General features: G+C 43.5%; 1 protein-coding gene across 2 annotated transcripts; it reads right to left on the reverse strand.

Moving 5' to 3' along the window:
• Positions 1-245: 245 nt before the first annotated feature.
• On the reverse strand, positions 246-20,478 carry LOC114021425 (natterin-3). Of its 2 annotated transcripts, none has more exons than XM_037883363.2 (3): positions 20,287-20,478; positions 10,536-10,641; positions 246-4,016 (listed from the first exon to the last, which is right to left on the reverse strand). In XM_037883363.2, the coding sequence occupies exons 2-3, from the start codon at positions 10,618-10,620 to the stop codon at positions 3,430-3,432; spliced, it is 672 nt and encodes a 223-aa protein (XP_037739291.1). In that variant the 5' UTR covers positions 10,621-10,641; positions 20,287-20,478; the 3' UTR covers positions 246-3,429. The 2 variants fall into 2 exon arrangements, with proteins under 2 accessions (XP_037739291.1, XP_027686429.1); XM_027830628.3 differs by lacking the exon at positions 20,287-20,478 and adding an exon at positions 15,112-15,374 and having other exon boundaries at positions 2,653-4,016.
• Positions 20,479-21,860: the final 1,382 nt, after the last annotated feature.

The following is a 21,860-nucleotide window of genomic DNA, read 5'->3' on the forward strand; positions in this document are numbered from 1 at the left end:
TGCAAAGAGTCAGTTTGGGCTGACTGCTGCTTCAGGCCCAAAAGGTGGTGAAAGAGCGCAGCAAGCCAAGGAAGCAGCAGAGTCCCAGAGGCAGGAGCTTGAGGCAGATGGTAAGTGTCCACAGGAGGCAGTGGAGGGTTGCAGTGAGCCTCTGAAGCTAGCATAAACCGCCTAGAAGCGCGGGCCCCATGGGGACAAGGTTGGAGCTCTGCAACAATATATATTGTTAAAGGTTGACAATGTAATTAAACAGTTCCTGTCTATGCTGTATTCTGTTAAATCAGAGATCAAAAGGAGATCTTAACATTTAAATGAACTGTAAATATAGTAACATCACCTGCAAATAGTGGAAGATGTTAATCTGTGTAACTAATTACCAATGATGTTTTGGAAATAGGTCTACTTCAAAGTAGGGATTACTGCCTATTGTTCAGCTGAGGACTCCGTGCTGTCAAGAGAAGGCCTGGAACTGTATAAAGGACCCTTGGGTCCTGATCCTTTTAATCTCAAATCCGCTTATGCTTTATCGGGGAAGCATTGAGCTGCAAGATTGAAGTCTTCAAATGTATTTGGACTGAACCTATGGACTAAATCTAAGAATTCTTTATAACTCCAAAGCTCACCATCTCTGCTATGGAACTGATCTCAGAACTACAGTCATATCTGTACGGATAATGATCTTTTTAACCAATACTCTCTCTTTTTTTTTTAATAAATTCTAGCTTAGTTAATAAGAATGGCTGTAAGTTTGTATTTGGGTAAGATCTAGAATATTCATTAACCTGGGAGGTGATGTGTCCAAACCTTTGGGATTGGTAGAACTTTCATATTTGATCTGGCTGTCTGAGAGGTAGCCAAAAGGCTAGGTTGCTTCAATAGAATATAGAATATCAGGGTTGGAAGGGATCTCAGGAGGTTTGAAGACACCTAGCTGTCTGGGACTAAATGGGTCATTGGAAAGGGACTGGCTGGTAACCCCATATCAGTGGAGAATCCATGAAGACAATACAAATCCGATCACTAGGACATTGAAACCCAGCAACCAGTGACCATAGATTGCCCACCTCTCTGCAGGAAGCCAAGTAGCTTTTCCCCAGCTTGAGAACAAAGGACTGCAGAGGTGTGAGGTGGATGATAAGAGCTGGCTGCTGGAGGCAGTCAGGGGCTCTCACCTGAGTCTGGCCATGGAGGTCAGACAGAGAAAGACAGAGCTTCAACCCAGGGGTTCATTACTCCTTGGGTGGGCTCTGGGCTATGCTTTAATTTCTCTGTGCAAACCCAAGGACTTCCTATGCTGTGTTCCAGATGACTAATAAACCCTTCTGTTCGGACAATGCTGTGTTAGTGTCACTGAAAATGCTGGATGAGGTGCCTGAATAGGGGACAAGTCTCCCTCAGCTGTCTGTCTCAGTTTTACTCACTGAACAGAACTCAGGGTGTGAAGCAGCGGTGCTGAAGGCTCAGAGGTCCAGTCTAAGGAGGTGGTGAAGCTGTGTGGCTGACCCTGGTGGAAGAGTGAGACCCCGAGGGGGTCTGACACACTGAAGGGGATACTCCTTTGCGGCTGATACTAAACTAGGAGGAGTGGTAGATATGCTGGAGGGCAGGGATAGGATACAGAGGGACCTAGACAAATTGGAGGTTTGGGCCAAAAGAAATCTGATGAGGTTCAATAAGGATAAGTGCAGGGTCCTGCACTTAGGACGGAAGAACCCAATGCACCACTACAGACTAGGGACCGAATGGCTCGGCAGCAGTTCTGCGGAAAAGGACCTAGGGGTGACAGTGGACGAGAAGCTGGATATGAGTCAGCAGTGTGCCCTTGTTGCCAAGAAGGCCAATGACATTTTGGGATGTATAAGTAGGGGCATAGCGAGCAGATCGAGGGACGTGATCGTTCCCCTCTATTCGACATTGGTGAGGCCTCATCTGGAGTACTGTGTCCAGTTTTGGGCCCCACACTACAAGAAGGATGTGGATAAACTGGAGAGAGTCCAGCGAAGGGCAACAAAAATGATTAGGCGTCTGGAACACATGACTTATGAGGAGAGGCTGAGGGAACTGGGATTGTTTAGTCTGCAGAAGAGAAGAATGAGGGAGGATTTGATAGCTGCTTTCAACTACCTGAGAGGTGGTTCCAGAGAGGATGGTTCTAGACTATTCTCAGTGGTAGAAGAGGACAGGACAAGGAGTAATGGACTCAAGTTGCAGTGGGGGAGGTTTAGGTTGGATATTAGGAAAAAAATTTTCACTAGGAGGGTGGTGAAACACTGGAATGCGTTACCTAGGGAGGTGGTAGAATCTCCTTCCTTAGAAGTTTTTAAGGTCAGGCTTGACAAAGCCCTGGCTGTGATGATTTAATTGGGGATTGGTCCTGCTTTGAGCAGGGGTTTGGACTAGATGACCTCCTGAGGTCCCTTCCAACCCTGATATTCTATGATTCTATGATTCTATGATTCTCCTAGAGACTGTTCCAAAGCAGGGCCATAGCCATGATCCTGTGGATCCGTGACAAAAGAGGCCAGCTTGCCCTGTGGATCCATGCCAGAACCTTACCATGGACCTCACAATGCAGAATTAATTCAGCTATGCAGCACTTAGATACGACAATGATGGGCACGCTAAAAACCATCTGAACAACAGGAAAATAAATCTGATGCACAACGTTTATCATCTTTTTACTCTCCTGTGGCTGTTCAGATTATACATGGCAGCAGGGGCATGAGAACAGAGAATAAAGTGGCTAATGGATACGGAGGTGTTCCTTGGGGGTTGTATTCTGGTTTTGGTCCCAACCTTCAGTATCTAAAGAAAATAACCCTGAATAAAATGTTAAACAATAAAGTTATTCTACTAATTCCATGGAAAGATTAATATCTGGGGAAAGAGAGAGCCTGAGGTAGAGCTAGTATTTTCTATATTGCTGATACTGGGACGACAGACTCCCTTGGACACAGTTCAGCATTTCTTATGGGCTGGCACAGTCTCACCTCAGCGTTCACATCTGAGATGTGGATGTTGGTGCATGTTTCCCGAATGGTGGTGGTAAGAGTTTCTCCAGTTTGATAAGTGTATGGATGAGTGTGGCTGTTTAGGTACAGAGATAAGTCCTCATCTCTGTACCCATCATGACCACCTCACATTTGTGAATGATGGGGACTTTCATTTCACAGGTGGATGGATGTTTTCGCAGCTTGGTACGACTGGTACCAATACAATGGAAAAGTATCTCTAATGAAAAACATACTGATGTCCCATTGAAAATGGGAACTTTTGTGCTGATAGTGGAAATCACTCCATTTCAAGTTGGGTGACCAATGTTCCAATTTTGCTGATTAGTCATGGTTTCCTTTATCTTTTGAAAATTGTTAAGGATTTTGGACAAAGTTAAGATTGGAATTGGCCAGTAAGAAAATTTTGCCTTATTTATTAAATACTGAACTTCTGCTGTCTCTTGGGTGTGTTAACAGTCAGAACTTCGTATTCTTTGTAGCACTTCTCTTTGCCATGATGAGGTAAGAAGAAAGCTTCAAACCTAGGGACTACTTTCCCTAAGCCATAACCATTCCTACCAACAAAAACGTTAACTCCTGGGTAGCTTGGAACTGACTTTGGTGGAACAGAACCATATGATTCTTTCTTCCACTCTAGCACTTCAAAGTTATTCTCATTTACCAACATTCTGAAGTTTGAGGTGCGATGTTCTTGATCAGCATTGGAATAGTAACAATATGGACCTTTGCTTTCATTGAAAAACCCAACAGAACATCCTGCCTCTGCACAGACATAGTCTGTGCGAGATGCCGCCTCATTCCAGATGGAAACTGCCCCACTTGGAACTGACCCTTCCCACTCAACCCATTTCAGGTGTGTGTGGTCATCAAAAATGATCTGGCCCTTGTTCTTTGGAAGTATTTTGCTCTTCTCCTCCTCTGCTGTGTAAGTATTCAGTACAGAGGTCCCTTCCTGGAGGCTGGAGATCAGGAATGGTGCAGCATGGTTCCTGTTTCCCAAGGCTAAAAATGAAAAAGATGTAAAGCATATGAGTGGAATTTTGCATTTCCATTCATTTTTGCGGGGGATTGGGTGCTCTCTGTTTAGTAGAGTAATCAATGCAGGGATGGATTTTCTACTGTGGTCAGAAGATCTGCCAGTATAGAAATTATCAGTATTTTGGTAGGGTTGATGGTTACTTTGGTGGTAACCTTTCACAAATGAGACTAATCATCCAAGCCTATATGGAAAATCTCCGTTTCCAAAAGGTTCCTATTGCCGCCTTCTCTATGAGCACCAGATAGAGTGATGTACTGCACAAAATCTAATGGAAGGCTGGCGGACTACACACCCAGTGATGTCCTCATTTCTCTTCCCACTACTGTCATGAAATCCTGTCCCCAAAAAGTCATTGGAAAGATCCCTATTGATTTCTCCCCTTTCCTCTGCTTAAAAATTGACCCTAGTTCCAACCCTTAAGAAATATTCACTTTACAGGGGAAAGCACCTATTTCTTTTTATATTGGTCCTTACACTCTGAAGATTTACTTAATACACCCAGCACGCTGAACAAAGGTAAAAACCTGTTATTTAGTATTATAGGTATTTGAGACATTAAAATGATATTTTAACAAACTCTTTAGGACTTAAGCACGTATCCATGTATAATGATACATCACTGTACATATAGGGCACCCTATCTGCATGTCTTCTTGCTATTTTATGTATAAGGAACAATGCAATACAAGCTATACAGAGGACCTGATCCAGACCCCACTAAAGTGAATGGAAAGGTTCCCACTGACTTCAGTGTGCTTTTGATCATGCCCAAACAGATTTATTGCACTAAATTCTGGCCTGACTTCCTACTGCCCTTGTAACCATAGATTGTTGTTAGCCCTGTTATCACCTGAATGTCAGGCATCAGTTTTCCAACATGTGCAAAGTGTTACATTCTCTATGATGTGTATAGAATACTGATTAAACTTATTTAGAAATGTGGAGAGAGTCAGAAAAATCCCTGTAAAATGGCACTGTGCGCGTCCCTCTTTATTGTCTCAGTTAATTGATGCTCAATTTGCCCTGGTACAGATGAAAAAAGGTGTTGTTTTTTTTTCCAGTTGCCTGCCCTGTAAGCTCAACCTGGGACCTGAGATCAAGCTGGGTTCTTTCAGGCATGCTCTTCCTCATCAGTAATATAGAGTCTGTAGTTGGAATTTAGACTGGGATTTTCAAAGGCTCCTAGGGAGTTGGGTGCCCAAATTCCTCTGAAAGAAACCCCTTCTGCCCCTGCACAGGCTACCTCGAATCCTTGGGCATGTTTACTTTGAGCCTTTCCCCTAATGCAAGCGAGCAGTTCGTGGGGAGTGGGCAGAGAGGGGAGGAGACTTGGCCCCACTCGCTCCACACCTAGCATAGGAGGTCAGAAAGTGTAGGGGAAAAGTGAGAACAGTCAAAAACCAAGATGGACCATGCAAAGGAAATTTAAACCCACAGTAAAATGTTCTATTGCCACATAAATGAAAAGACAGCGTGGAACGACGGAGAGGGACCGCTAAACACTGAGGGTGGGGTGGAGATTAAAGATAATCTAGACATGACCCAACAACTAAATGGATACTTTTCCTCTGTTTTTAATAAGGGTAATGGGGAGCTAAGTATTAATGGCAGGGAGGCTAATGGAAATGAGGATATAGAAATAGCACACACAAGGTGAAAGTCAAACTCAAACAGCTTAATTGGAGCAAATTGGGGGTCCTGGCTAATTTGCATCCAAGAATATTAAAGGAACTGGCACATGAAATTGCAAGCTCAACAGCAAAGGATTTTTAATGAATCTGTAAACTTGGGGGACGTACCCTATGAGTAGAGAATTGCTAATATAGTCCCTATTTTTATGAAAGAGAAAAAAGTGATTCCATGACTACAGCATTTCTAATATAGTACCTACTTTTAAGAAAGGGAAAGTGATCCAGGAAACTAAAGGCCTGTTAGTTTGACCTTAATTTTATGCAAGGTCTTGGAACAAATTCAGAAAGAGAAAATACTTAAGAACGGTAACTGGGATAAAATACAAAATGGTTTTACAAAATGTAAATTGTTCCAGACCAACCTGATCTCTTCCTTTGAGAAGATAACTGATTTTTTTAGACAAAGGAAATGCAGTCGATCTAATCTACCTGGATTTCAATAAGGCATTTGATACAGTTCCACATGGGAAATTATTAGATAAATTGGAGAGGATGGGGATTAACATGAGAACTGAAAAGTGGATAAGGAACTGTCTAATGGGGAGGCTACAACAGGTCATACTGAAAGGTGAACTGTCAGGTTGGAGGGAGATTACTAGGGGACTTCCTCCGGGATTGGTCATATTTTAATTAATGACCTTGACACAAATAGTGGGAGTGTACTAATAAAATTTTTGGATGCAACAAAGTTGGAAGGTATTGCCAATATGGAGGAAGACTGGAATATCATACAAGAAGATCTGGACTACATTGAAAACTGGAGTAATAGAAATGGGATGAATTTTAACAGTGCAAAGTGTGAGACTATGCAGTTAGAGACTAACTACAAAAAAAATTTCTCTACACTGGGGACTTATCAGTTGGAAGCAATAGAGGAGGAGAAAGACTTGGGTGTATTGACTGATCATAGAATGACTATGAGCCATTAATGAGGCTGTGAAAAAGGCTAATGCAGTCCTACGATGCATTAGGTGAGGCACTTCCAGTAAAGATAGGGAAGTTTTAGTACCATTGTTCAAGGTATTTGTGAGACCTCACCTGGAATACCATGTTCAATTCTGGTCTCCCGTGTTTAAGAAAAATTAATTCAAACTGGAACAGGTGTATAATGGGCTACTAAGATGATAAGAAGAATGGAAAACCTACCTTACGAGGAAAGACTCAAAGAGCTTGTCTTGTTTAGCCTAACCAAAAGAAGGCTGAGGGAGATATGATTGATTTTTATATCAGAGGGATAAATATCAGGGAAGGAGAGGAGTTATTTAAGTTAAGTGCCAATGTTGACCAAGAACAAAGGGATATAAACTGGCAATCAACAAGTTTAGGCCTGAAATTAGATGAAGATATCTAAACATCAAATGAATGAAGTTCTGGAACAGAGTTCCAAAGGGAGCAATGGAGGCAAAAAACCTAATTGGCTTCAAGACTGTGCTTGATAAGCTTATGGAGCGGATGGTGTGCTGGGACTGCCTACAATGGCATGTGGCCCATCTGTGACTCCTAGCAGCAAATATCCCCAGTGGCCAGAGATGGAACACTCGATGGGGAGGGCTTTGAGTTACTACAGAGAATTCTTTCCCAGGTGTTAGGCTGGAGGGTCTTGCCAACATTCTCAGGGTCCAACTGATCGCCACACTTAGAGCCAGGAAGGAATTTTCCCCCGGGTGAAATTGGCAGAGACCCTGATAGATTTCTGCCTTCCTCTGCAGCATGGGTGACGGGTCACTTGAAGGTTTAAACTGGAATAAAAGGTGGATTCTCTGTAACTTGAAGTCTTCAACTCATGATTTGAGGATTTCAGTAACTCAGCCAGAGGCTAGGGGCCTATTACAGCAGGGAGCCATTGATGGACCCATCCTCCATGAACTTATCTTGTTCTTTTTTGAACCCTGTTATAGTCTTGGACTTCACAACATCTTCTGGCAAAGAGTCCTAGAGGTTGACTGTGTGTTGTGTGAAGAAACACTTCCTTTTGTTTGTTTTAAACCTGCTGCCTGTTATTTTCATTTGGTGACCCCTGGTTCTTGTGTTATCGGAAGGAGTAAATAGCACTTCCTCATTTACTTTCTCCGCACCAGTCATGATTCCTGGTGCAAGTGCTAGGGGAGCCAACTAGGGGGGGCGCTTTTCTTGACCTGCTGCTCACAAACCGGGTAGAATTAGTGGGGGAAGCAAAAGTGGATGGGAATCTGGGAGGCAGTGACCATGAGTTGGTTGAGTTCAGGATCCTGACGCAGGGAAGAAAGGTAAGCAGCAGGATACGGACCCTGGACTTCAGGAAAGCAGACTTCGACTCCCTCAGGGAACAGATGGCCAGGATCCCCTGGGGGACTAACATGAAGGGGAAGGGAGTCCAGGAGAGCTGGCTGTATTTCAAGGAATCCCTGTTGAGGTTACAGGGACAAACCATCCCGATGAGTCGAAAGAATAGTAAATATGGCAGGCGACCAGCTTGGCTTAATGGTGAAATCCTAGCGGATCTTAAACATAAAAAAGAAGCTTACAAGAAGTGGAAGGTTGGACATATGACCAGGGAAGAGTATAAAAATATTGCTCGGGCATGTAGGAAAGATATCAGGAGGGCCAAATCGCACCTGGAGCTGCAGCTAGCAAGAGATGTCAAGAGGAACAAGAAGGGTTTCTTCAGGTATGTTGGCAACAAGAAGAAAGCCAAGGAAAGTGTGGGCCCCTTACTGAATGAGGGAGGCAACCTAGTGACAGAGGATGTGGAAAAAGCTAATGTGCTCAATGCTTTTTTTGCCTCTGTTTTCACTAACAAGGTCAGCTCCCAGACTGCTGCGCTGGGCATCACAGAATGGGGAAGAGATGGCCAGCCCTCTGTGGAGATAGAGGTGGTTAGGGACTATTTAGAAAAGCTGGACGTGCACAAGTCCATGGGGCCGGACGAGTTGCATCCGAGAGTGCTGAAGGAGTTGGCGGATGTGATTGCAGAGCCCTTGGCCATTATCTTTGAAAACTCGTGGCGAACGGGGGAAGTCCCGGATGACTGGAAAAAGGCTAATGTAGTGCCAATCTTTAAAAAAGGGAAGAAGGAGGATCCTGGGAACTACAGGCCAGTCAGCCTCACCTCAGTCCCTGGAAAAATCATGGAGCAGGTCCTCAAAGAATCAATCCTGAAGCACTTACATGAGAGGAAAGTGATCAGGAACAGTCAGCATGGATTCACCAAGGGAAGGTCATGCCTGACTAATCTAATCGCCTTTTATGATGAGATTACTGGTTCTGTGAATGAAGGGAAAGCAGTGGATGTATTGTTTCTTGACTTTAGCAAAGCTTTTGACACGGTCTCCCACAGTATTCTTGTCAGCAAGTTAAGGAAGTATGGGCTGGATGAATGCACTATACGGTGGGTAGAAAGCTGGCTAGATTGTCGGGCTCAACGGGTAGTGATCAATGGCTCCATGTCTAGTTGGCAGCCGGTGTCAAGTGGAGTGCCCCAGGGGTCGGTCCTGGGGCCGGTTTTGTTCAATATCTTTATAAATGATCTGGAGGATGGTGTGGATTGCACTCTCAGCAAATTTGCGGATGATACTAAACTGGGAGGAGTGGTAGATACGCTGGAGGGGAGGGATAGGATACAGAAGGACCTAGACAAATTGGAGGATTGGGCCAAAAGAAATCTGATGAGGTTTAATAAGGATAAGTGCAGGGTCCTGCACTTAGGATGGAAGAATCCAATGCACCGCTACAGACTAGGGACCGAATGGCTAGGCAGCAGTTCTGCGGAAAAGGACCTAGGGGTGACAGTGGACGAGAAGCTGGATATGAGTCAGCAGTGTGCCCTTGTTGCCAAGAAGGCCAATGGCATTTTGGGATGTATAAGTAGGGGCATAGCGAGCAGATCGAGGGACGTGATCGTTCCCCTCTATTCAACACTGGTGAGGCCTCATCTGGAGTACTGTGTCCAGTTTTGGGCCCCACACTACAAGAAGGATGTGGATAAATTGGAGAGAGTCCAGCGAAGGGCAACAAAAATGATTAGGGGTCTAGAGCACATGACGTATGAGGAGAGGCTGAGGGAGCTGGGATTGTTTAGTCTGCGGAAGAGAAGAATGAGGGGGGATTTGATAGCTGCTTTCAACTACCTGAAAGGGGGTTCCAAAGAGGATGGCTCTAGACTGTTCTCAATGGTAGCAGATGACAGAACGAGGAGTAATGGTCTCAAGTTGCAATGGGGGAGGTTTAGATTGGATATTAGGAAAAACTTTTTCACTAAGAGGGTGGTGAAACGCTGGAATGCGTTACCTAGGGAGGTGGTAGAATCTCCTTCCTTAGAGGTTTTTAAGGTCAGGCTTGACACAGCCCTGGCTGGGATGATTTAACTGGGACTTGGTCCTGCTGTTACGGCTGTTACTCTGAAACCAGTCTTATTAATCTCTCCTCATACAGAAACCGTTCCATACCCAATATCTTTTTTTTTTTGCCCTTTTCTGAACCTTTTCCAATTCCAATATATCTGTTTTGAGATGGGGAGACCACATCTGCACGTAGTTTTGAGATGTGGGTGTACGATGGATTTATATAGAGGCAATATGATATTTTCTGTCTTACTATCTATCCCTTTCTTAATGATTCCCAACATTCTATTTGCTTTTTTGACTGCCGCTGCACATTGAGTGAATGTTTTCAGAGAACTATCCACAATGACTATCCACAAGGACTCTTGTCCTATTAGCTTCATCTCAAACTGTGTCCCTTTCCTAGTCACTGGTCTGTGGCATGTCAGTAGGAAAAGGCTCTGGAGATTACAGTCCCTTTCGAATTACTGACCTTTTTCTTTTTCCTCCCCCATCTTAGAGGCAGATTCGTTCAGACTGATCTTTTCCAAGAGTTCTCTGTCTGCATCCATGGCCATGTCCTTCTTGTAGAATTCCAACTTCACAAAAAATTTCAGGGAGGAAAAGTGAAAAACAATAATTGTTATTACAAGAGGAATTTTAGGTAGAAAAAATATAATTATCCAAGGTACTATCCTGTAAGGATGTCAGTTAACACCACTTCTTGAGCAAAAAAAGATAGGATTGTAATAGATTCAAGAGGTCATAGCCTTGGTTCTATGTCTTTTCCTAAAAAAACTAGAACCTTGAGTAGAATCTTACAGTGAATAGCTACAGACATATATCCTGCAGTCGTCTGCTGTGTACGCTTGCAGCTATAAAACTTTCCCAAAACACAGACTTTTACCTGAGATCCATGGGAATTTCTATCACATATCAGTATCCTCCTGCTTCCAGTGGGTGACTCAGTCACAAACAGAAGTGATTCAGTAAAGGGCGTACAGGGCACGTATACATGTATGACATGCATAGGGCACGTGTACATGTATGGCGTGCATAGGGCACGTGTACACGTATGACATGTATAGGGCATGTATACACGTATGACGTGCATAGGGCACGTATACACGTATGGCGTGCATAGGGTGCATGTACACGTATGGCGTGCATAGGGCACGTGTACACGTACGATGTGCATAGGGCGCGTGTACACGTACGGCGTGCATAGGGCGCGTGTACACGTACGATGTGCATAGGGCGCGTGTACACGTACGGCATGCATAGGACGCGTGTACACATATGGCGTGTATAGGGCGCATGTACACGTATGGCGTGCATAGGGCGTGTGTACACGTATGGCGTGCATAGGGCACGTGTACACGTATGGCGTGTATACGGCGCGTGTACACATATAGCGTGCATAGGGTGCATGTACACGTATGGAGTGCATAGGGCGCGTGCACATGTATGACATGTATAGGGCATGTATACACGTATGACATGCATAGGGCACGTATACACGTATGGCGTGCATAGGGTGCATGTACACGTATGGCGTGCATAGGGCGCGTGTACACGTACGATGTGCATAGGGCGCGTGTACACGTACGGCATGCATAGGGCGCGTGTACATGTATGGCGTGTATAGGGCGCATGTACACGTATGGCGTGCATAGGGCGCGTGTACACGTATGGCGTGCATAGGGCGCATGTACATGTATGAACAGGTTATAACACCATGGTCAAGAACGAAAGAAAAAAAACGTTGGTTCAATCAATGATGTGACCTCACCCACCTTGTTTCTCTAGTACCCTGGGGCCAACACAGATACAGCAACACTGGAAGCCTTCTCTCCAATGTCTGGCATTTTTCATATTGTACAAGTCAATGATGTAAACATCCCCCCTCCCCCAAAACACACACACACACCTACCCCTGATGTTCGTCCAACAAAGCACAGTGGTGCGCATGAACAACATAATCAATAGAGAAGGGACTTTTACTTTCTCTCCATCATTGCTCACGAGACACACACCCTTGTAATCCTCTGTGATGTACTGAGGAGTTTAGGGAGGTAACAAAAGTCTATGTATAGAATCAAACCTGGGGCAAGGCCTAGAGATAAGCAAGGTCAGTATAGGGCCAGCAGGTGCAAGTGGGTCAGGAGGCATGGAGATCAACCCCATGGGGCAAGATGAGGCAGCAAGATCAGAAAAGGATCAGGACATGGAGGAGTGACACCTTGGTATTTTAGGGTTAACGAGGACACTGCAGGCTCAGGAAGCGGGGTGGGCCATAGGGTGTTGTGGATGGTGCAAGGTCAGAATCAAGCCAGGTGTAGGGATAGTTAGGGAAAGTTGTGCACAAGTGAAGAGGGATGAAAGGGAAGTCCTAGCAAGTTTGGATTGTAAGTTGTAAGTTGGATTGTAAGCAAGTTTGGAGGGCAGGGGGAAAGGAGTGTTAAGAGAGAAGTCATGGGACTGCACTAATTTGAGCTGAGGAAGTGAGTAGAGGATGCAGTGTAAAGACTGCACAGGGTAGTGATGTGGAGTAAGAAGGGGCCAGATTATATTCTTTCAATGCTGCTAGTAAAATTCACCCCTTCTGAGATCTGTTATCTCCGCTCTACGCACCTTTGGACAAAATCAACTCCATGTTTCAGGGGGTGGGGCCCTACTAGGGTGTACTAGGCCTTTTTAAACTGTAGAGCTGGGAACTCAGCCAAGTTCATGTGGCAACAGGAAATACATTAGACTGCTGATTACTGCCCTGAACAAAGAACTATTGCCAGTTATCTCTTATGTACCTATTTACTACAGTCCTGTGTCCTGGCCCCCTGCGAAGTGCAGACAGCTCCTTGAGGTATTCATCCATATTGCTGAAGAATACAGTGAGATTGGACAAGGAGACCTTATTGAGGGCTGAGGGATTAACCAGCCAGACAGCGGGGGAGAGGATCTCCAGCTCACGTCATGAGTGGGATGCGGTGGGCACAGATTTTTAATACCTCCTGCCTTCATATAATTAAAACCTCTTCTAAAAAATCTCAGAAGCTGGAGATCCAAAGCAGACTTGTCCCTCACTGTGCTCTCTCCAGACTAAATTGTGATGGGCTCCCAGCACTTCCACTAGAAAATTACTCACAATTGAATAGACTTCTCAGGAAATTAAGCTTAAATGTTCCTTTGCTTGGTGTAATCCCTCAGTTCTCCATCCCCTCTTGTACCAGGCTGCACAATCCTTTTCAATCTGTACCATTCATATACTTCTAAGCAGTTATATGATATTCAAAAACAATCTTAAAAGGATTATAAAAATTGGACTCATGCCCTTTTTTGCTTGTTTATGGGGCTCAAAGAAAGCATGACCAGGTTTTTTTCCCTAACACCAGGTCTCAACTATAAACTGACATTGGTAGAACATCCACCCCCCTGAGAGACATCATTATACCGACCTAACTCCCTGTGTAGACAGCGCTTGTGCCAAGGGAGCTAAGTTCTCCTGTCAACATAGCTACTGCCTCTCATGGAGGTGGAGTACCTACGTTCTCCCCTCGGCACAGGGAAATGCTACAGCGATGTCATTTCAGAACAGTTCTGGAGGGGACAAAGGTGTGTCAGCATACAGAACAGTACATGTGATTATATTATATCTTTGAGAAGTTGGGTGAGGGCATAAAGCATATAGACTCAGGAAAAGTAGGGGGGCCAAACCAAGGTCGGGGGGGGCAACGGCCCCTCTTGCCTCATAGCAAATGAGGCCTATTCTCCCAGCACAAACATCCAGTCATCATGTCAAACACCCACCTGTCTCTATGATCCATCCCCCATTTTCCTCATATCCCCTCACCATTAACACCTCCCACCTCTAAGAACTCACCCTTGGAGTTTCTTGTGGGGGGAGATTGGGCATTCCCCCTCATATCACCTCTGAGGGTGACCACCTAGCCGGCCCCCCCAACACCTTCATAGAGGGAGAGAGAAGGAATCCTGTTCCCCAGCCCATACCATCCTGCCTGCCATCTTCCCAACCCTTTCTCAGACACGCTATAGGAGACTGGCTAGCTGGACAGGCAGCCCATACAGATCAGAGCTAGCTGGGAACTGTTGGTCAGAATGATTTTCCAAAGGAAAATGGTCTTTTCACAAAATCAAAATTTTCTGGAGGAAAAACTCAATTTTGTTGGGGAAAAAACGGGTTTTCCTCAGGAAAATTGAAATGTCCAAACCCTGACTGTCCCACTGCAGGAAGAAGATAATACCTCATAAAGTGGAAAAGTGCTTCCAAATGACAAACGCTTGCCCATGCTAAAGCATAACAACTAACACAAAATGGCTGCCTACAAAACCGTTTCACTAAAAGAGTTATCAACATGCCCCCTAAAACTCAGGACAGCTTTCTTACCCCCATGGGCTGATCTCTGTGGCTTTTTTTAAAATTTGTTTGTCCTCGGGTTAGGTTTTAAAAAACAATAAAAAAGAAGAAGGGGGAAAAAAGGGCGGGTCATCTTCAGATAAGCTATCTCTAAGCTTCATGCAGTCACAAAGCGACTGTTTTTGTCTTTTACAATCAGTAAATGGAATAAAATACTTGTTATAACTTTCACAAAGTATCTTTCAATGCAGTCTCACCATTTGTTAAAACTTTAACAGCGTTTAAAAAGTTAGTAAAAAAGTCTGAGTAAAAAACCAAGCAAACTGAAGGAATGACCCCAGAGCCTTGCTAAGGCAGACTATAGTGCATGGACCACTGGCTAGCCTAATTAGGCTTATCTGTTTTTAAAATGTAGAGAAACTAATACAGCTTCAGCCTGTGCTGTATTAGTTTAATAAAATCTATGGACGCAAAACAAACACAGGAGCTTGTCTCTGTGTCTCAGCACATGGTTGCAAACATTTAAAAACCAAGACATTCTAATAATGCAACAGAAAAATTCATACTTAAATCTAAAAGTCCTAAGAAAATAAAAGCTTAATATAACTTTTGCATGGATATGTTAAAAAGGGGGGAGGAAAATAAACTTCTCTCTAATCCACTGGGTTACAGAATAAGGGGAATAGAAACTCACTGTTACGAAGGTTCAATGGCTTTCACTCTGGGGTGCTTTCTGCATCTCTTTTTTTTTTAATTGAAACAAAACATGTAAAAATGTTAAATAAAGGACTCTGTCTTCATATAGGTTTGTCTTTTAAAGTGTTTATTCCTTTACAAAACTTAATAGAACTTTCACTTGTATTTGTTAAAAAGCAGGCGAAGAAGCAGCCGTCTTATCTCTGATCCACCGGTTTACAGAGGCTGTTTTTGCTAACAGCTGCAAAAGCATGCTGTTTCAAACTGTGCTTACTAAAAAAGTGACCAGTGCTCGTCTAAAACAGAGTGGGAAAACATTTTTATCACTATACATTACTTTTATAAAGAGGTTTTCTGTGTTTTTAACCCTGGATTGTTTCTGCAGACTCACTTGTTGAAACACCTATGCCAAGGGGGTTAAATGAAAAATTGTGTCTTCAGATAGCCTTGTTTTTCAAAGGGGTCTTCTTCTTTTCTAATCCACTACCTTCAGAAGGCTGTTTCAAGTTGTTCTCACTAAAACATTGGGGAAAAACTTTTTCTTAGTCAGGGTTTAGGCCCTAGGATGCTTTTTTATTGAAACACCCCTGTAAGTAAAGGGTTGTGTCTTTAGGTGGGTTTTTCTTTTAAAGTGTTTATTTAATAAGTTAGAAAAGAGGGGATTTTAGGCATTACTTTACAAATAAACACATTTTTAAATTGTTTATAGTGTGTGCTGGTCACCTTTTGTTACAGGGTCCAGTTTGTTCAGATAAGAGCAGAGCAAGTGGCCTCTAAAAAAAGGGGGGGCAGGAATCCTGGGCTACATGCTTTAGCTTTAATGCTTAAAAAGTTTTTATTTTATATAGTAAGCTTATTTACAGTTAAAGTTACTGTTCTTTTTAGTACAAGTCTTTGGTATTATTTTGTTTTAAAAGCAGGCCTTGGGCTTTCTTATTTCTGATCACAATGGCTTCTTTTTTCACGTTGTTCTTACTGACCATGTTAGTCTAAAACCTTTTTGTGTTTTTAATTCCTGAACTGTTTCTGCAGGCTTACCTTTTATTAAAACACTTATGCCTCTGGGACTAAATAAAGGAGTGTATCTTTTCAAGGGTTTATTCCTTTACAAGACTTTCACTTCCCTTTGTTAAAAAGTGACAAAAGAAACAAACTTCTTCTCTCTGATCCAGGGGTTAACAAAATAAGGGAAATATAAACTGCCTGTTACTAGAAACCTGGGGTAATTCTGCCTGCTCTATTTTATTGACACAGCCCTGTAAATAAAGGGCTGTGTCTTTTCAAGTCAATATAAAGCAAAGCTTTATTCCATTACAAAACTTAATGTAACTAACTTGTGTTTGTTTTTTTGAAGCAGGTAAAAAAGCAAACTTCTTCTTTCTAATCACAGCTATCAGCTGCAAAAGCCTGTTGTTTTATATTGGGCTTTCTAAAAAAATAACCAATACTAGCCTAAAACTTAGAAAAAAACTTTTAAAATTGTTTGTTACTAAAAGCTTATGGTTTTAACTTTTATGAAAACCCCCTTCTAAAAAACTACATGGTGGGTAAAATGCTGGGGGGTCTGTTTCTTTAGATAAGCATAAAGCAGTTAAGGGGGGGGCACCCTTGGGCCTATAAAATTGGTTCAGAAAAATAAGCTCTATAATGCTGTTGTAAAACAACCTCTGATTGGCCCAATCCAAAGGCGGGAATAACAAATCTGAAAATTTCTAAACTGTGCAGCTGCCTCATTTTACAGAAAGACAGGCAAGGTAAAAAATCTCTCTCTCTCTTTTTGATTAACCATGTGCTCTCTATCTTTCCTTTGTTCTTTCTTTTAATCTACCCTGATACTGAATGCTTTTCTATTCACTTTTTTATCATGTGCTCCCTAAATTTCCTTTTTATAGCTTTTAATGGTTTTTAGCCAGCATTTGTCCCTGTGCTTACTCAACAGGTTTTTAATATTGTTTAATGCTTTTTTATAATGTGCTTAGTAAATTTCTTTTTTAATCCTGTTTTTATAGCTTTTAATGTAAGGTAAAGATCTTCTCTTTTTCTCTTTGATTCAGCCATGTGCTCTCTATCTTTTTTTTGTTCTTTCTTTTAATCTTCCCTGATACTGAGTGCTTTTTTATTCACTTTTTTTATCACGTGCTTCCTAAATTTTCTTTTTAAACCTGTTTTTAATGCTTTTTTAGCCAGCTTTGGGACGTGTGCTTACTCAACAGGTTTAAATATTGTTTAATGCTTTTTTATTCACTTTTTGATTATCTGCTTACTAAATTTCCTTTTCTTGCCCTGTTTTTTTAACATTTCTTTTTTTTTAACCTACCCTGATACTAAATGGTTTTTTATTCCCATTTTTTATCAAATGCTTACTAAACAGGTTTTGCCTTAGTTTTTAATATTAATTAACGCTTTTTTATTCACTTTTTTATCAGGTGCTTCCTAATTTTTCTTTTTAAACCTAGCTTTTAATGTTTTTTTAACTAGTTTTTGGCCATGTGCTTTTATTTAATGCTTTTTATTCACTTTTTGATCATGTGCTTACTAAATTTCCTTTTTAAACCTGGGTTTTATTGCTTTTTTAGCCAGTTTTTGGCCATGTGCTTACTCAACAAGTTTTTAATATTGTTTAATGCTTTTTTATCGTGTGCTTACTAAATTTCCTTTTTAATCCTGTTTTTATAGCTTTTAATGTAATGTAAAGATCTTCTCTAAATCTTGGGACTACAGGATTGGTTCCACAAGCACATTCTGTGACCTAGCTGTAAAACAACCTCTGAATGGCCCACCAAAAGGAGGGGCTAGCTCCCAGGAGCTCTGCCCAAACCAGCTATCATTTCACTACCGGCAGTGATGGGGTAGGATGTTTTGCTCTGCATGTGTTCAGTAACACAAACAGCTCTCCTTACTCAATCACAGCCAATAACCTTTTTGATCTCAATGTATCCAAGCACAAACACTTCCCCGATTCACAGTCAAAGGGGTAAAATGTTTCGCTCTGCATGTGTTCAGTTACACAAACACTCTCTTCTTTACCATCAGCTCCCCTTTTTTCAATAAACCTTACCCAAACATCTCTCAATCTATCACATTTTCTATTCTTCTCTAGCATCCCATCATCTCTCTTTTCTTTAATAACCTGCCCTTTAACAACAGCTCTCCTTACACAATCCCCTTTTTTCAATAAACCTTACCCAAACTTTAAACTGCTCTCCATGTATCCAAGCACAACACTTCCCCCATTCAAATGCGCACAAAAAAATTTTCAAAATGGCCGATGGCGCCAAACTTCGGCGCCAACAGAAACGGGGTGGGAAGGTGGGACAAAAGCCCCAAACGGGGCATGGAAACCTGTCAAAAAATGCTGGTGATGAATACTATTGAGGTATTACTACTAGCCCCCATTCCCTGGGACATGGACTAAGCAGTGAGGCTGCACCCAACCCTGACACAGCACAAGGGCGGACCTGCCACAGAAACACCCAGGGGCTCTGCCCCTCTGTGCCAGGCATACCAATATTGCGAGCAAGAGGGACAGAGTCTTGCATGCACGTGTAGCCCTGACCCCGATACAGGTATGGCTCAACCTAACAGGCTCAACCTAACAGGATCCAAGTGTTGAGGGACTTAATATGGGGGGATCCAGGTGTGGGGTGAGAGGATTCTGTGTGGGGCAATCTAGGTATGGGTGGCCTGGTGGTGGGTCTGGGTGTGGGTGGAATCTGGATACAAAGGGGCTTCTTGAGGGGGTTGCAGGTGCAGGGGGAATGGGAGTCTGCAGGGTGGTCCAGTTGATTGTGATTGGGGCTAAGCAGGAGGGTCTGGGTGCAGGGGGCTCGTTATGGTGGTCCAGGTGCAGGGTTTGGGTGCAGAGGGCTAAGTGGGGGTGTTCTGGGTGTGGGGGAGTGAGGCTCGGCAGGAGTGTTGGGTATGGGGGGGTCCAGATGCATGGGGGTTTGGCATCGGGGAGCAGCTCCCTGTACAGTCACGGGGGCTTCCTTGTGGCTACAAGTTCATCAGAGCTTCAGCTCAGAACAAGCTGTCATTCTTCCCTGTCTGTCTTATGAGGCCTCAATAGGCCAAGTTCTCCCGAGCCTACGCTAAGGATTGGGACCCTCCGTGGACCAGGTGTCCTGTCCATTTGCTGGATCAGGAAGAAAGCCCAGAGTCATTTTAAGCTCTGTCTCTTCATTCAAAAGTCTTTTCTTTGTCTGTTGGTCTCTGGAGAATACAGTTTGAACCAGTATATGCGTCTCTCTCTCTCTGGAGAAGGGCAGGCTTCAAAAGCTGATAATGGAGAAGGTTCCCCAGAGAAGGTACATACAATGCCACAACAACACATCCACAATGTACCTGAAGGTATTAACCCTAATTCAAAAAGGTTTAACTTAAGTCAATAGAGTTTATGTGAATTCCATAAAGTTAGTTCAGGATATTGCAAGATATGGTCAGTCTGTCACTTTGCCAGCAAGACAAAAAAAACATTTTCATTCTCCCAAAACAGATTTTTTTTTAATTTCTCTCCCACAAAAAATGTGAGGTTCTATTCTTTGTCCTGAATTGGGATGAAATACTTCCAAAACCTTCCCATTTTCCACAGGACAGAAATTCTGTTTTCTGGCCAGCTCTACTAAAGAGAATCTAAGTCAGTCCCTTAAACCCACTTTGCTCCCTGGCCCTAGAAGATCTGATCTGATCTGCCCTTGGTCTCATGGACCTGCTCGGCTTCAACAAACCAGTCTCCTCTCTGGCAAATCACAGCAGCAGCATTCATGTCAAACACACACGTGAACACAGAACACAGACAGACATGCAAAACATACCCGCAGAAATTCAATTACTGATTAAACACTTTTTACAAGTTAAACAGAAAAAACAGATTTTCCCAAAGCAAAGTGCCAAGAAAAGGAAAGGGAAATTCAGAGGAAAATAAGGTTTAAAATGCAGAACTAATGAGAAAACGAAAGAAAAAAACTGCAGGGAACATGAATAACAAAACCTCTTAGTGTCTCACTTTCTTCACTGTTAGACACCTCCACTAAATGCTCCTTTCCTTAAAACATGTTTCTGTTTGAAATACCCCTGGGATTCTCCTTCCAAAACCTCAGCTGAAGTACATCATCATTGCACAGAGGGAAGTGCAGATTGTGCGTTCAGTTGCAACTTCAGACAGAAATCTCACCTTCCAGTTTTCATTCCATCGCGTTAAAGATCACAAACTGCTAAAATAACCAAGTCATTCCTTAATTCTCCTTCTATAATATGGTCCCACGCATCTGCCCCTGGGGCATGTGGTCCTCCTTCCCTGCAGACTGGTACTGTCGAGCCCTTTTGCCTCTCTCCTGCAAGTATACAGGAAGATGAAAGTAAAACTAACAGGCACAAAGGGCAGGACTCTCCTCTGTGCTGGGAAGTGAGGGAGGGCTTGCACAGCGTGCTTAGATTCAGAAGGCCTCTTAGTGGCTTTCAGGTTTTGTTCAATTTTATATTTATAAATGAAGTTTAAATACCTTAAATTGACATCAGTTTTCCCTCTGGTCCTCCCCAAACCTGTATCTGTTCAGTGCAGAGGACAAAGCTGAATTGTCTAGCTTATTCTCATGCTATTTTCAACTAGTTTTCTATTCCAAATCCTTCCTTTGATCATTTCCCCACAGAGCCTAATGTAACAAAGTTCTAAACTGTTCTCCAAGGTCTACACTGGCTGCTATTTTTAACAGCATAGTGTCCACTGCCTGCCCACCGCTGGAGCCTTTCCCCATTGCCTCCTTCCTGCTGGGGCCTGTCACTGCTGCATGTAGCTACACACTGGAGTGACAAGAAGCAAATGGTCTCAAGTTGCAGGGGGGCGGGTCTAGGTTGGATATTAGGAAACACTATTTCACTAGGAGGGTGGTGAAGCACTGGAATGGGTTACCTAGGGAGGTGATGGGATCTTCATCCTTTGAGGTTTTTAACGTCAGGCTTGACAAAGCCCTGGCTGGGTTGATTTAGTTGGGGATTGGTCCTGCTGGAGCAGGGGGTTGGACTAGATGACCTCCTGAGGTCCCTTCCAACCCTGATATTCTATGATACTATGAGTGTGGATTCAGCCTGCTTTTCACTGTGGCATGTAGCTACCCATATCCTACATGCTGCTGCCAGTGCAGACAAGGTCTAAGAATGGAATTCGCAGAAATCAGCAACCTGGGTGGGGTGCAAGGAAGACCCCCACAAGCTCTGGTGGCCAGGCCAAACAATAGTCTCAGTCAGAAGAAGCTCCCACCAACTGACAACATTGGCACAAAGACACAGGTAGCATCCCCTGAAATACAGACTCCAGGACACTGACAAAGCCCCATCTACCTTCCTAGGCCCCCACTTCCCTTCCCCTGCAGCACCTCTTTGGACAGGGCACACCTAGCACAGCAGGCTCCAGATGCCATGTGCACAGACAGCAGACACCACTGCTCCAAGACAGTGCAGGGACATGTGATCCAACATGGAGGGGACAGGGGAAAAGGTAAGGAGGCTACAGAAAACAGGAAGGGAGAAGGGAGATCGGGGGAGCAGAGCTTCAATTCCACTCGTATGCCCCCCCAAAACTTACACCAGTGCCCCATCCCTCTTCTCCAGGCTCCATGCGCTGCAAGGAACATACTCCCAGAAGTCACCCTCAGTCACGACCCAGGACACTTCAAGAATCCTTGGCATCTCATGGCAGGCTGATGCCCCATGGGTCTATGCCCTAAAAATCTTCAAGCAGATAGTGGATAT

This window comes from Chelonia mydas, chromosome 24 (genome assembly GCF_015237465.2).
Source record: "Chelonia mydas isolate rCheMyd1 chromosome 24, rCheMyd1.pri.v2, whole genome shotgun sequence".
NCBI classification, from domain to species: Eukaryota; Metazoa; Chordata; order Testudines; family Cheloniidae; genus Chelonia; species Chelonia mydas.

Coding starts and splice junctions, on each gene's coding strand:
- LOC114021425 (XM_037883363.2), bottom strand. CDS start 10,620: ATGGCCATGGATGCAGACAGAGAACTCTTGGAAAAGATCAGTCTGAAC. Junction 4,017..10,535: donor GGGGGAGGAAAAAGAAAAAG/GTCAGTAATTCG, acceptor TTTCATTTTTAG/CCTTGGGAAACAGGAACCAT.